Source organism: Pseudochaenichthys georgianus, chromosome 12 (genome assembly GCF_902827115.2).
Source record: "Pseudochaenichthys georgianus chromosome 12, fPseGeo1.2, whole genome shotgun sequence".
NCBI classification, from domain to species: domain Eukaryota; kingdom Metazoa; phylum Chordata; class Actinopteri; order Perciformes; family Channichthyidae; genus Pseudochaenichthys; species Pseudochaenichthys georgianus.
Window position 1 is genome coordinate 25,870,528 of NC_047514.1, and position 12,518 is coordinate 25,883,045.

Below are 12,518 nucleotides of genomic sequence, written 5' to 3' on the forward strand. Positions count from 1 at the left end.
GTGGACATTTAGGATATTGTCCTTTCCCAGACTGGCTTGTCATCTGTATCAACTTAAATAAGTTGAAATATTTTAGTATAAATTACATTACTATTATATTTCCTACACTATTTATCTTTCTATTTGTCATGCTTTATTTGCTGGCGATTAAACTATTCATTCACATTTAAACTGCAAAGATCTGCAATAAGTTTACCTGTCCCAGTGTTTTTCTTCCCATACTGCTTTTCTTTGGTTAATACTGAATACATAGTTGCCAAGAATTACCCAATGCCACCCTAGTGACACTGAAGAATACTAAGAGTATTCTTCAAAAAAACTTGTTGTGAACTTTTTCAAACTTAGCAATGCTGCTAAAATGATGGTCTAAGGACAGAGGGTGTAGTATTCATATTCTGTACAAACTGTAAAGTCCCCGGAGACAAATGTAAAATGTGTGGCATTGGGATGTATAAATAAACCTTGATTGATCAAATGAAACATAATCATTACCTGTGTGAAGCTAACTTGAACATCTTAGTCATCTCTGGATTAAAAACAAATCTTTTAATATGGAAACGGACTAATATCTGTTTGTGTGCCCCTTCAGTTCATTCCCATGCCAGTGCTCTACGGTGTGTTCCTCTACATGGGGGTGGCCTCGCTCAACGGTGTCCAGGTAAGTGAGTCTGAACAGTGCCTGGTAACCAGTGTTGGCAGGATACTTCAAAATAGTCATTATTACATTACTTAACTGATTACTCAACAACAACACAAATCCATATTTCTTTACTTTTGATTCATTACTTTATATAGCCCAGCTTTGTCAGAGGAGCATTTTTAACAAATCTAAAATGTCCAGAGTTTCAGACCACATCTTCTAAACCTAACACATGTAGAATGGAATAAGGACATGGCAGTTTACAGGTAGCCAGCCTGGGGTTAGGAAGTATTTACTTTGGCAAATTCAGTGACCGCAGATGTTCCTGTTCACATGCCCCTCAAAACCAACTGAATATAGGTTTACCGATCAAATCCAAGCAAAGCTATTGGTGTCTAGCTAATGTAACCATCTTCCAACATGTTGTCACATTACATGTTGGAAGAGGGTTGTTTTTCCTCTTTTGCACTGTACCCACTGTACCCACCGTATCCACTGTACCCACTGCTCCTCATGCATTCCCTTTTCGTACTGTAATAGCTGAATCTCAAATTGTAGTCCCTCGACTGGAAAAGGTTACCACATTTCTGTAAAGTACTGCTTCGAACAACGAATCAAAGTGAATATCACCCTGAGAAAAGCAGTAGAAGCATTCCACCTGCAGTAACAACTACAAGTAAACTAAATGGGTTACGACCTCAAGTGCAATTGAAGATTCTGCAGCATCTTGATGTGTTTAAATATTGCCTCTCATGACTGACTGATGTTTGCGTGCCTCAGTTCATGGACCGCCTGCAGCTGCTCCTGATGCCGGCCAAGCACCAGCCGGACCTCATCTACCTGCGCCACGTCCCCCAGAGACGCATCCACCTCTTCACCTTCATCCAGGGCCTGTGTCTGGCCCTCCTCTGGGTCCTCAAGTCCACCGTGGCTGCCATCGTCTTCCCCGTCATGGTGAGAAATGGCTGCCAACACAGATGTCGCCGAACGGGGATTACAGAGTGCTATAGGAGCATGAACGCTCATTATAAACGATGTCTGTGTCTGCAGATCTTGGCGCTGGTTGCCGTTCGTAAGGCGATGGACTACGTGTTCTCCCAGCACGACCTCAGCTACCTGGACGACGTCATCCCAGAGAAAGACAAGAAGAAGAAGGAGGATGAGAAGAAAAAGAAAATCAAGAAGAAGGGAAGCATAGACAGCGAAATCGAATTTGTAAGATAACCTGATCTTTATATTCCCCGTGTTGTTGTCATGTGTTAGTGTTCAGCCTCCTGTAGATCCTAAAGTGTTAATGTTCTCCCTCCCTCCTCCAGCAGTCAGACTACCCCTACAATGACAATGTACCCACTATAAAAATCTCCATGGATATGATGGAGGAGCAGGAGCCCATGTTGGGCGATAAATCTATGGATAGTGAGTACTCCAGAGGCGGCGCTAACTCTGCTTTTAAACGCTTCATGACCACGTTTCTTTTCTCTTTTACTAGCCGTCTTGCATGCAATTTTTCACACCAGATGCATTCGTTTTTCTGACTCTTCTTTAACACCGCTCTAGTTTTTATTATTGTAGTTTTGCAGCATTTGCCTTCTCTTTATTTTATTCTCTGTTAATTCATATGAAATTTAAAGGAAAATGTCCTTAAATATATATGTTTCCCCCTCAGGAGATCAACCCCAGACTGTCCCTAACACGCATTCGCCGTGCTGATCCATACTTTGACTCTTCCACAGTGGCTGAGTGAGTAAAAGCTGGATTTAGCAGGAAATGCTCCAGTAATGAATTCTGTGTATTGTTATGTTCCTCTACTATATATTTATATTTTTCTACATCTTTTGTTCTTTCAGTCTGAGCAAAGATTCATACGAAAAAGGGTTGCCTCGGATTGGAATGGACGGCGTCTCTAAGGGAAGCACTTTCTTTTGGAGGAAGGGCTCTGAATCAAATCTGTGACTCAACTATCCAGAGATGCAGAACAACACGGCAAACATCCTCTTTTGTAATATTGAACCTCTTGTTTTTTTTCAATATTCCCTTTGCAAATCAAAATGGCTGGATGTATTTGGCTTCAAATTGACACAGGATGCATTAGTGCATTCCTGCTCTGCATGCATTCTTGCAGGAAACAGGGCTACTCGAGGTCATCTGTATGCATTTTTAAGTGGCTTTTAAAGAATTTGTGAAGTCAGGATTTTTTTCTAGGACACCTTCATATCATATGAATGTGTATTATAATTTATAATTGGTGTCCAACTAAGATATATTATTTTTATCGAAAGATGTCCAAAATGTACTACTTTTTTTCTTTTTCTTCCAAATGCTACCAAACATAACCAGCTTTTCTGAAAGTACTTTTTTTACGTTTTGAATCATAACTACTGGAACCTTAAGAGTGGAGGTACTGACTTTTGAGGCAAGAAAAGAGGATGGACATAAGAAATCTCCCTCTACTCAGTGAACAAAAGGGCTACACGAGGTCATCTGCGCACAGTCATGAGCGTGAACATACATTTTGTATTTATGGGCGTATAAATTATTCATCAAGCATCCATCTAAGACTGTACATTCACAAAAAACTCCCAGCAGTTCATGCAAGATTATTTTTGTTCTATTTTTGGTAAACGGTAACACCAGACAGACTTTGACTTTGACTTTTGTCTAACTTTTCCCTTTTTTCCTCCTATATTTATTATATTTAAACAGTTTGAACCTATGGCTTTACTATTTAACTCCCTCATTTGTGCAAATTCCACGATATTCCCCCTTGTGGTCTATCCTCTGTCTTTTTCCCAGTTTTAGGGAGATTTAGATGTGAATATACCTGTATTTAGCTCTACCTCTTATGATTTTGTAGGTGCCAGGTATTATATATTAAATTCATCTGTTTTGCAATTATTTGTCATCAAACCCTTTCTTTTTTTTCACTGATTAGAATCTCTGAGTCTTCAGTTGACTTCCTTTTTGTTCTATGACAATTAAGATCGATTTTTTGTTTGTCAATATGACAAAATTATGTATACTTTTTGCAGTGTTTTTAAGGGTAATTCCACCAAAATCTCATTTTCATCCCTGAAATATTTTAGAGTTGTTCCAGTACTGAAGAAAAGGGGAAATTGTGACTGTAACCATTTACAAGCACGACTGTGAACTCGCCCCGCAAATATTTTAGTTGAATATCCTTTTAAGATGTGATCATATTTAAAAGCTGTTCAATGTGATACATTTTCAATCATTGAGTACATTTATGTTTTGTTTTTTTAAATGATGTAATGTGTTTTATTTTTTAATGCAAATCAACAAACAATCACTGTGAGGTAATGCAACATTGTGACTTTCAGTCCTGGAAGAAAAATGTGCTTTATATGAGGTAAAAAGTGTTTGTGCAACAGCTTTATTTTAAAATGGATATTTTACTGAGACTCTTTCAATGTATCATTTACAGTTTGTCTGTGTTATTCAAATAACTTGATTATGCTTTTATTGCTGATTGAAGTACACACTAAACTGATTTAGGATATTAATGCATATCTGAATGTAACGCATCTGAATCATTTATAATGCATATATTCCTTGAAGAAAATCACAATCAGCGCTGCTTCTTATCTGATTTGTGTGCAAATAAGGGCTTTAATGCTTTCACAATAATACACTGTCAAGATGTGAAGCACAAGACTGTTACAGTAGCTATGAACCAAACACATGGTCTTCCACTTTGTTCTGTGATCTGTATATCTGGACTTTTTGACTTTCTGGTTGTGATTCCACAATGAATGACATATTTTTGAATTCTGAAACAGATTTTATACAAACATCGTATTTGATAGAAATCCAAACGTTACTCTGAAGGAAGCAGACTTTTGTTTGCAGAGTTGTGTTTCGCATGAGCGCAATAAAACAGTCCAAATGATTCTTAAATACACTGTTGTGTTTTTCTTTTAATTATTCCAAGAGTTCGCGGACGATACAGCTCCAAAAAGATGGGTTTTAAATTTGGAGAAACAACTTTGTGTAAAGTCTGGCATGCATAGTAATTTAGAACACTAAGTTTACTTCTTAATGCCCCAAGCCTGTTTTTCAGGTTTCAGGCTCGAAAATGACATTCCCAGAACAAATTACCATATCTTCCCTTCTAAAAGGGGTAAATTAATAATATTTTTTCTCAAAGTAATGATAAACCTGTGAGTTGGAGAAAATTCAGATTGAACATAGTAAAAAAAACTGTAAATTATAGTGTAAATATTTTGTACTTATAGTGAAAACTAACCTTGGATGATGGGTTAGTAGACTAAAAGCTTTAGCAATCCAAAGTACAACATATAATAAGTACCCTGTATCAAGATTGATGCAAAACAAGTGATATTTGACCTTTTTAGACACATTTAGCAAAAAAACCCTCTTCTGGGGCCATTTGGGTGGATTTTCCTTATCTCTGACCCCCCTTCTTCGATTTTGACATGTGACATCTCTTTCTGACCGTTAGAGCCAATAGAATCAAATGGAAATCGTCCCGCACACACTCATGTTAAAAAAAGTTGCGTCCTTGTGCATCAATCTTGCTACAGAGCGTAGGAATGGCCTGCTCTGTTATTTGAAAACGGAATTGCAGTTTTATTGCTTATAGATTATCAGAACATTTCAAAGAGGACACAGTCACATTAGATATTAACCTATGGATTAACTACAGAATCGTTTTTTATCGTTCTAATGCCATTGAAGACCAGTTTTGACCAGACAAAACCAAGGTAAGCCATGTTAGCGTTTTAGGCTACCTAGCGCCACATGTTTTATTTACATTTTTGTTTATAACGTCACAGGTTTGTATCTTTCAGTGTTGAGGTGGGCACCGTTAGATTCTGTGTCTTTACGATCATAAACGATGTGTTGGATGTGCAGCTAGGATAAGTAATAAGAGAGTTAGGAATGATTTTCGGTGCAATAATAGGTTAGCATTTTTCGCTTGGGGCTAATTCAGAGGCTCACTGTTAGCATTGTGTGTTTTAAAAATAAATTAATTAAAAAGATCAGTTAAATGAGTTTTTCCCCGTTGTATGGATATAAAATATTCATAGTTTATTAAATATTAAGGTTCCTTAGCCGTTGTTTCCTGCAAATGACGCGATTTCGGCCCCGGAATCGGGTCCGTGGGGCTATGCAAAGTTGGTGGCGGGGGTTGAGGTGACGTGCAACAACATTAACATTAACCTTTCTGTTGGTCACTTGTTAGCAGAGCCTTCACGCAATGGCAGAGCGAACAGGTACAGGCAGGGCCCATAATGATAGCCCTCTAGTTTAAATCTACTACCCACACATGAACATATGGAAATAGGTTACTATTTAAAAAAATAAATGTACTATTTATAAATGTATTTAGGAACCTATCCATGTGATTTTTATTGGGGGTTGACCTCAAATCCTCTAGGATCAAATATAAAAGTCAACCGAATTAGTGTTGATACTGCAAGGAGACGTATTGTGTAAAAAGAAATGTAAGATGTTGTTTATTTGCTGATATATTTATGATCCACCTCACGTTTTCAGTTTTGGCGGCAGTTCCTCATGTTTGTCTAGAAGTCTTCTCATCAGGGCTCTATAAATAGAGAACTACGGCAGATATGTAATATTTAATGCAGCCGAACCGTGTATTACAATGCCGTTATGTGATGACTTTCAAAGTGAAAAGCAAGCACACTCGGAATAAAGTATTATTTAAAAAAAAAAATCTGATTTCACATCGCATAAACATCAAATCCCAGCATGCATTGCGGCTAAACCATCCAATCATCGAGCTGAGGATCTTGCCTACCTCTGTTTCCAGTTTCGTTTATGATGGATGTATTTTGTTATACACACATTCCTTTTCTTTCTTTCTTTCAGTCTTTATTTCGAACAGATTAAAAAATAACAAATAACAAATGTGAAAAACAGAATACCGTATTGTTATAATACAGTATTTATCCACATTCATGGTAATAATTTGTATATTCAACAAAAAAAACAAAAAAATTCTTCATATTAATAATAATAATAAATCATATGTGTCCGAAAGGGAGTAGGAGGAAGCAAATGCTTATTAATTCCCACCCCTTACTTGATCAATGATTGTCCTTTAAATCATTATGCAAGTTATTCCTACATACATTCCTACATTTATACATACATATACAATAATTTCTCATCTTCAATCACCTTTCTTCATTCTCATATTTTTCCAAAAAAGTGTTTCTGTACATCCTTTTAAACTGAATTATGCTTGTGCTTTGTTTTAACTCCTGCTCCAAACCATTCCATAAAATCACCCCACAGATTGTTATACTCATACTTCTCAGAGTTGTTCTGACCTTGAGTTGTTTAAAATGTAGATTTCCTCTCAAAGTATACCCACCCTCTCTGTCTATGAACAATGTTTTTAATTTCCTAGGAAGTAGATTATGTCTTGCTCTGTACATGATTTTTGCCGTTTTAAATTTAACCAGATCAATGAACTTCAATATGTGTGACTTCAAAAATAATACATTAGTGTGTTCAAGATATCCAACATTATTGATAACTCTTATAGCCCTTTTTTGTAATGTGCATAACGGCTGTAGGTTGGTTTTGTACGTGTTTCCCCAAATCTCCACACAGTAAATCAGATATGGCAATATTAGTGTGTTATATAGAGTATGCAATGAGTTATAGTCCAGAATGTATCTGGCTTTTCCCAATATTGCGATAGTTTTAGCCAGTTTTGCTTTTACATGAGTGATATGAGGTTTCCAGCTGATTTTGTGGTCTAAAACCACACCAAGGAACTTAATTTCATATACTCTTTCTATGTGTATGTTATCTAGTATTAATTGTATCTGTGGATTTGTTTTTTGTTTTCCAAATAACATAATCTTTGTTTTGCTTATATTTAATGATAATTTGTTTGTGTCAAACCAATGTTTTACTTTAATCATTTCTGCTGTTATCACCTTCACATTTAAATTTACATTAAAGTATTTTGTGAGGCCTTCTAATATGTTTTTAAATATAACTACGGTTGCCTGGCAACGCAATCGCACAACGTCACGTTTGTTAATTCCACATCCACACGCATGGATTAACATCGATTTAACACATTAATGTAGCCTTTGTTTCTGCTCAAAGAGGTGTCGACCAGCTGGGTTAACAAGAAAATCGGCGTAATCGAGTGTGACTATTACAAAATAAATCATCATTATATTAATATTGACAATAGCAACCGACCATCGGGGTAACATTTGCTTGGCATTTCCGGGTATTTCTCCAATGGTTAACAATACCGTGTAACCGTCACGTTTGAAGGGACGAAATCGTGACATCTTCACGTCTCCCAGCATGGTAAATCGTCCCATGTTCACGTCTTGCCGTGATACCGGGTTGCAAATACACCTGAAGAGGAGCATTATTAAGGCCCCTTTAAAGTCCAAGTGTTGACATGTGTTTTTAAGGGGATGAATTGGGTTAGCTCAGAGCTAATCTGTGCTCAGTTTGAGCAAATATACAGTAAGTAATGATGGCAGCATACTTTCATCCCATTCCCAGGACTTGTGTCGGCTGCGATGAAACAAATTGGCTCATGATTATGAGTTACTATGTTCCAAACATTGCCAAGAGGATTAATGAATGACTGGCTTTCTGGTGCAGGAGAGAACAGAGAACATTGATGTCTTTATCCTGACATTTGGCTCAGGTTTAAGTTAGTTGATATAACCATGTTTTGCCTGAGTGAGTAAATGCGAGTGATTGTGTCCACATCAAAGCTCAGGAGGGGATTACCTGACGGGATGTCCTTAAAAATATTCTTCACCCCTGCATCCGTTCTCCAAACAATAGATGGTTCTCACAAGTTTACATTATAAAATCACATTGTTTCATTTTGCAAATGTCAGGCATTCACTTTTACGTTAGTTAAAAGGTCCCCTATTATACTCTTTTTGAACAATATATTCCAGGTCTCAGATATATACAGAACATGTCTCTGAAGCGTTTGTCTGAAACACCAAACAGATCATTGTAGCATCCCATAAACCCCCCTGTTTCAAAAGTGCTGATTCCGTTTCTGTAGCTTTAAATGCAAATTATCTGAACTTTTTTCCTGAAACTTTCTGAATATCTTTAGGGGACACATATTTATGTATAAAATACATCAAAAAAGTGGATTTTGTATAATAGGTGACCTTTAACAAAAGTAAATGCAGCAATTGTGTAACCATCACAATCAGTATATAATTGGTTGCTCCTTTACATGTTGAATAATTCTAAACTGTATACTATATTTTGTCTGAAGGGGGCAGTAGTGACCTAAAGCACAGACATTCAGGAGCCATTTCTGCTCACGACATCAGCATTTAAGGTCGCTGAAGAAATCTGGAAACAAAAGAACTGTGATGCGATCCATGAAAATAGTGCTAAAAACTGAAGTATAAGGAGGATGTAAATTCAACTCTAGTTGTATTTCAGGCTGTTCTTATGCTTGAATTGCATTGTACTGACGGATGTCTTAAAAATTGTGCTTTTCCACAATATTACAAACAAACCCACCTTATCATGCAATAGTGTTGCAATACATGCAATTGTTTTGTAGATTGGATTGACAAAAGAAAATGCATCAAATATATTTACATTATATATATTTTTAGCTCATCAAGTCTAGAATTTAAAAGTAAATGTATAAAGTAATTTATTAGGGCCTTTTTTATCAGTCAAGACTTGGTTGTTTATGAAAGGTAATATGTCAGGGGTGAATCTTCACAGCCTGGCAAAACAAGAGTCGTTCTCAATAAACCGGGCCTCATCAAAATAAAAGCACACATTGCTTTTATTTTGCAGTGATTTTTGTTTGGTGGTGTTTGTTATTTGTTTGCTCTTTAAGCTCTGATAATGCTGTTTGATAGATGCACTTCAAAATAAACCATGTGTATTATTTTGTAAAGATTATGTGATCTACCCTGAGAGGGAAGTGTTTTATTTCATGCAGGACTGCTGCTTTGTGTCCCTGCTGCTCGAGATATGATAAGAGTATTCATTAGGAGGGTATTCCTGTCAATATGTATGTCAGTATGTGTGTTGTGTATTTTCTCTGAGTCAAGTTCATATCGGTATGACTCTTGAGACATTAGAGTGTCTGCACATTCATTGTTGTTGTACAGGCCGTTCAGGTTAGAGCAACCCTGTCTCCTAAAAATACATTCCCACAGAACTAAACTGCATTCTCAATTACGTTTAGCTGGAAAGATATTTTCTCCCACGTTACGTTCGTTATGACCGTATCTCAAATACGTTTATTTTCTACATATCTTTTCCAAAACCATTCTATTTATTCTAACGTAAATTACATGCCAGTGTTTTATCTTTTTATTTATTTGTTTTTATTTTAAATCGTATAATGTCGGACTTTTTTTGCCATCTGTGAGGAAAAGAAATGGGGCTCAGAGCCTCAAAATACTGAAATCTGTATTTTTAAAATCTTTTTTTCCTTCTAATTTGTTATTCTTTTCTAAATAACACACTGTTATTTACTCAACAATAACACACAATTATCCTTGTTTTTATTTATTCGTTTAATTCTATAATCTTGGGCTTTTTAGCATGCTTGTTAGCCGTAAATAAAGTCACCGGAAACAGACGTAGGCCTATAAGGGACACTTCGAGCGATACACGCCACAAACCACCCACTGAACAGATTACCCAAGATCCTCAGCTTGAAGCTCGTTGATTGGATGTTTTAGCCGCAATGCATGTTGGGATATGATGTTAATGCGATATGATATCCGAAAACATTTAAAAAAAATAAAATAATACTTTATTCCGAGTGTGCTTGCTTTTCTCGTTGGAGGTCATAACGGCATTGTAATACACGGTTCGGCTGCATTAAATATTACATATCTGCCGTAGTTCTTTATTTATAGAGCCCTGATGAGAAGACTTCTGGACAAACAGGAGAACTGCCATCAAAACTGAATATGTGACGTGGATCATACATATATCAACAATTAAACAACATCTTGCATTTCTTTTCACAAACTACGTCTCCTTGCAATATCAACACTAATTCGGTTATATTTACACCATAATGGTGCACAGCTGATAGAAAAGGACTTGTAGTTTTTAAAGATATTACTGATTTTCTTTGAATATAAGAATGTAAATACTCAATTGAGAGAATAGTCAGGGGATTTGGGTGATGGGAGACACATCTATGGAATCACAATTTCAATAGCTTACCATTAAATGACAGATATACCTTTCTGTCTGTGATGTTTTACAAATCAGATATTAATGTGTAGAAGTAAAACATGAGAAATAGTATAGCAATATCCTGTAAAATTATGTAAAAACATGAATAACCGTACACCCCAGCACGTGCTCTACGCTCTGCATCAGCCAAACGGCTCGCTGCACCCGCACTGCGAGGGGGACCCAAGTTCCCATCAGCAGAAACACGTGGGTTTGCTATCCTGGCTCCAAAATGGTGGAATGAGCTCCCCATTGAAATCAGGACCGCAGAAAGCTTACACACCTTCCGGCGCAGACTGAAAACTCATCTCTTTCGACTCCACTTCGAGCGATAGAATGACTAACAAAGAACTGCTAACAGAGCACTTATATACTAATAAAGGACTGGCTTATCTAAAGCCAGTTGAGTAGCACTTGAAACGATTGGCTCTTTGAAACCTGATGTTCTTATATGATTATTTTTTCTTCAAGGTTGTGTCTTCCTGGTCGAATGTACTTATTGTAAGTCACTTTGGATAAAAGCGTCAGCTAAATGCAATGTAATGTAATGTAATGAATAAAATTAGTAAACTACACATCTTCAGATGTTATACATACATAAGTGTCCTACACTAATAATAGAAAGTTATTATTAGTATGCTGTGTGTACCTTGTGTGCACCGCCTAGTGGTTAAAGCACGTTATTGAATTATTTTTGTTGAATAATGTTATTTTTGTTGAATAATGTTATTTGATGAAAAAAATATTAAGAGTACATACTTTCATAGGCGGAAAGTAGAAGGTCTGTGATAGAAATATAGAATATAAAAAATCAAGAAGATACTGTAAGTGATCTCTACAATAAAACAGTTTAGTGCTGGATGTATAAAGATATTAATAGGAGGATGTGCAAAACAGACAAACTAATTAACCTTTATTAACACATTTAAGAATACTTTAGGTTAAGGTCTTCTTTCAAATAAGAAAAAACCTTTGGGGGTATCTACAGATAAATATTAAGCCTGACAAAGTACTTAACGTCTAATACATTGCTTTACTGCAATGTTAACTATGTTGAAGCACTTATTTTAACTGATATTATACACATTAATTATACTCTTATGTATGTGGATAGTATAAGAAATGTGCAGAATTTGACAGTTTAATGGTGGAGGTACACATATTGATTGATGTCTTGTAATGCACTGTTGAAGAACCTGTGACCCAAGTTTTTCATTCATTGCATAACTACACCATAGTTGTGTATATGATATGTCAATAAACCTTAGAACATCTTGAAATCTTGAAAGGGATGTGCAAAATAGCAATTATATACAGTTTTTAATTAACTATTAGTAGAGAATAACGAGTAATGAATATACTTTATAGAGATCTGCAGATAAATGTGCAAAACACAATAGCCAGCATGTGTAGTTCTGGGGGGGCGTTCAAGTCCAGTTTTGAATAATCTGCCGTGGTTTCGTTCTATTTCAAAGAGTTTGACGCTTGGCGTAACCTTGGCACGCTGCCACTCCAACATCCAATCCCAGAGCTTGAAGATTAATGACGGGTTTGTCAACGGGACTGTAGTCCCAAACGATAGCTGGGGATTATGGGTAGTGTAGTGTCTTCGGCCATCCTAAACTGAATTTTTTTT

The 12,518-nt window shown here is 36.4% G+C and overlaps 1 protein-coding gene across 3 annotated transcripts in view; it reads left to right on the forward strand.

Annotated features, from left to right (window-relative positions):
• LOC117455859 (electrogenic sodium bicarbonate cotransporter 1-like) overlaps nucleotides 1-4,555 on the forward strand; it is a 38,792-nt gene extending 34,237 nt beyond the window's left edge. For 2 of the 3 annotated variants that reach the window (XM_034095471.2, XM_034095472.2), the window contains 6 exons: nucleotides 590-658; nucleotides 1,421-1,594; nucleotides 1,691-1,855; nucleotides 1,957-2,056; nucleotides 2,307-2,380; nucleotides 2,488-4,555. In XM_034095471.2, the coding sequence (XP_033951362.1) occupies nucleotides 590-658; nucleotides 1,421-1,594; nucleotides 1,691-1,855; nucleotides 1,957-2,056; nucleotides 2,307-2,350 (552 nt within the window). In that variant the 3' untranslated portion in view covers nucleotides 2,351-2,380; nucleotides 2,488-4,555. The remainder of the gene's footprint in view (nucleotides 1-589; nucleotides 659-1,420; nucleotides 1,595-1,690; nucleotides 1,856-1,956; nucleotides 2,057-2,306; nucleotides 2,381-2,487) is intronic. The other variant, XM_034095473.2, reaches the window with a different exon arrangement.
• Nucleotides 4,556-12,518: the final 7,963 nt, after the last annotated feature.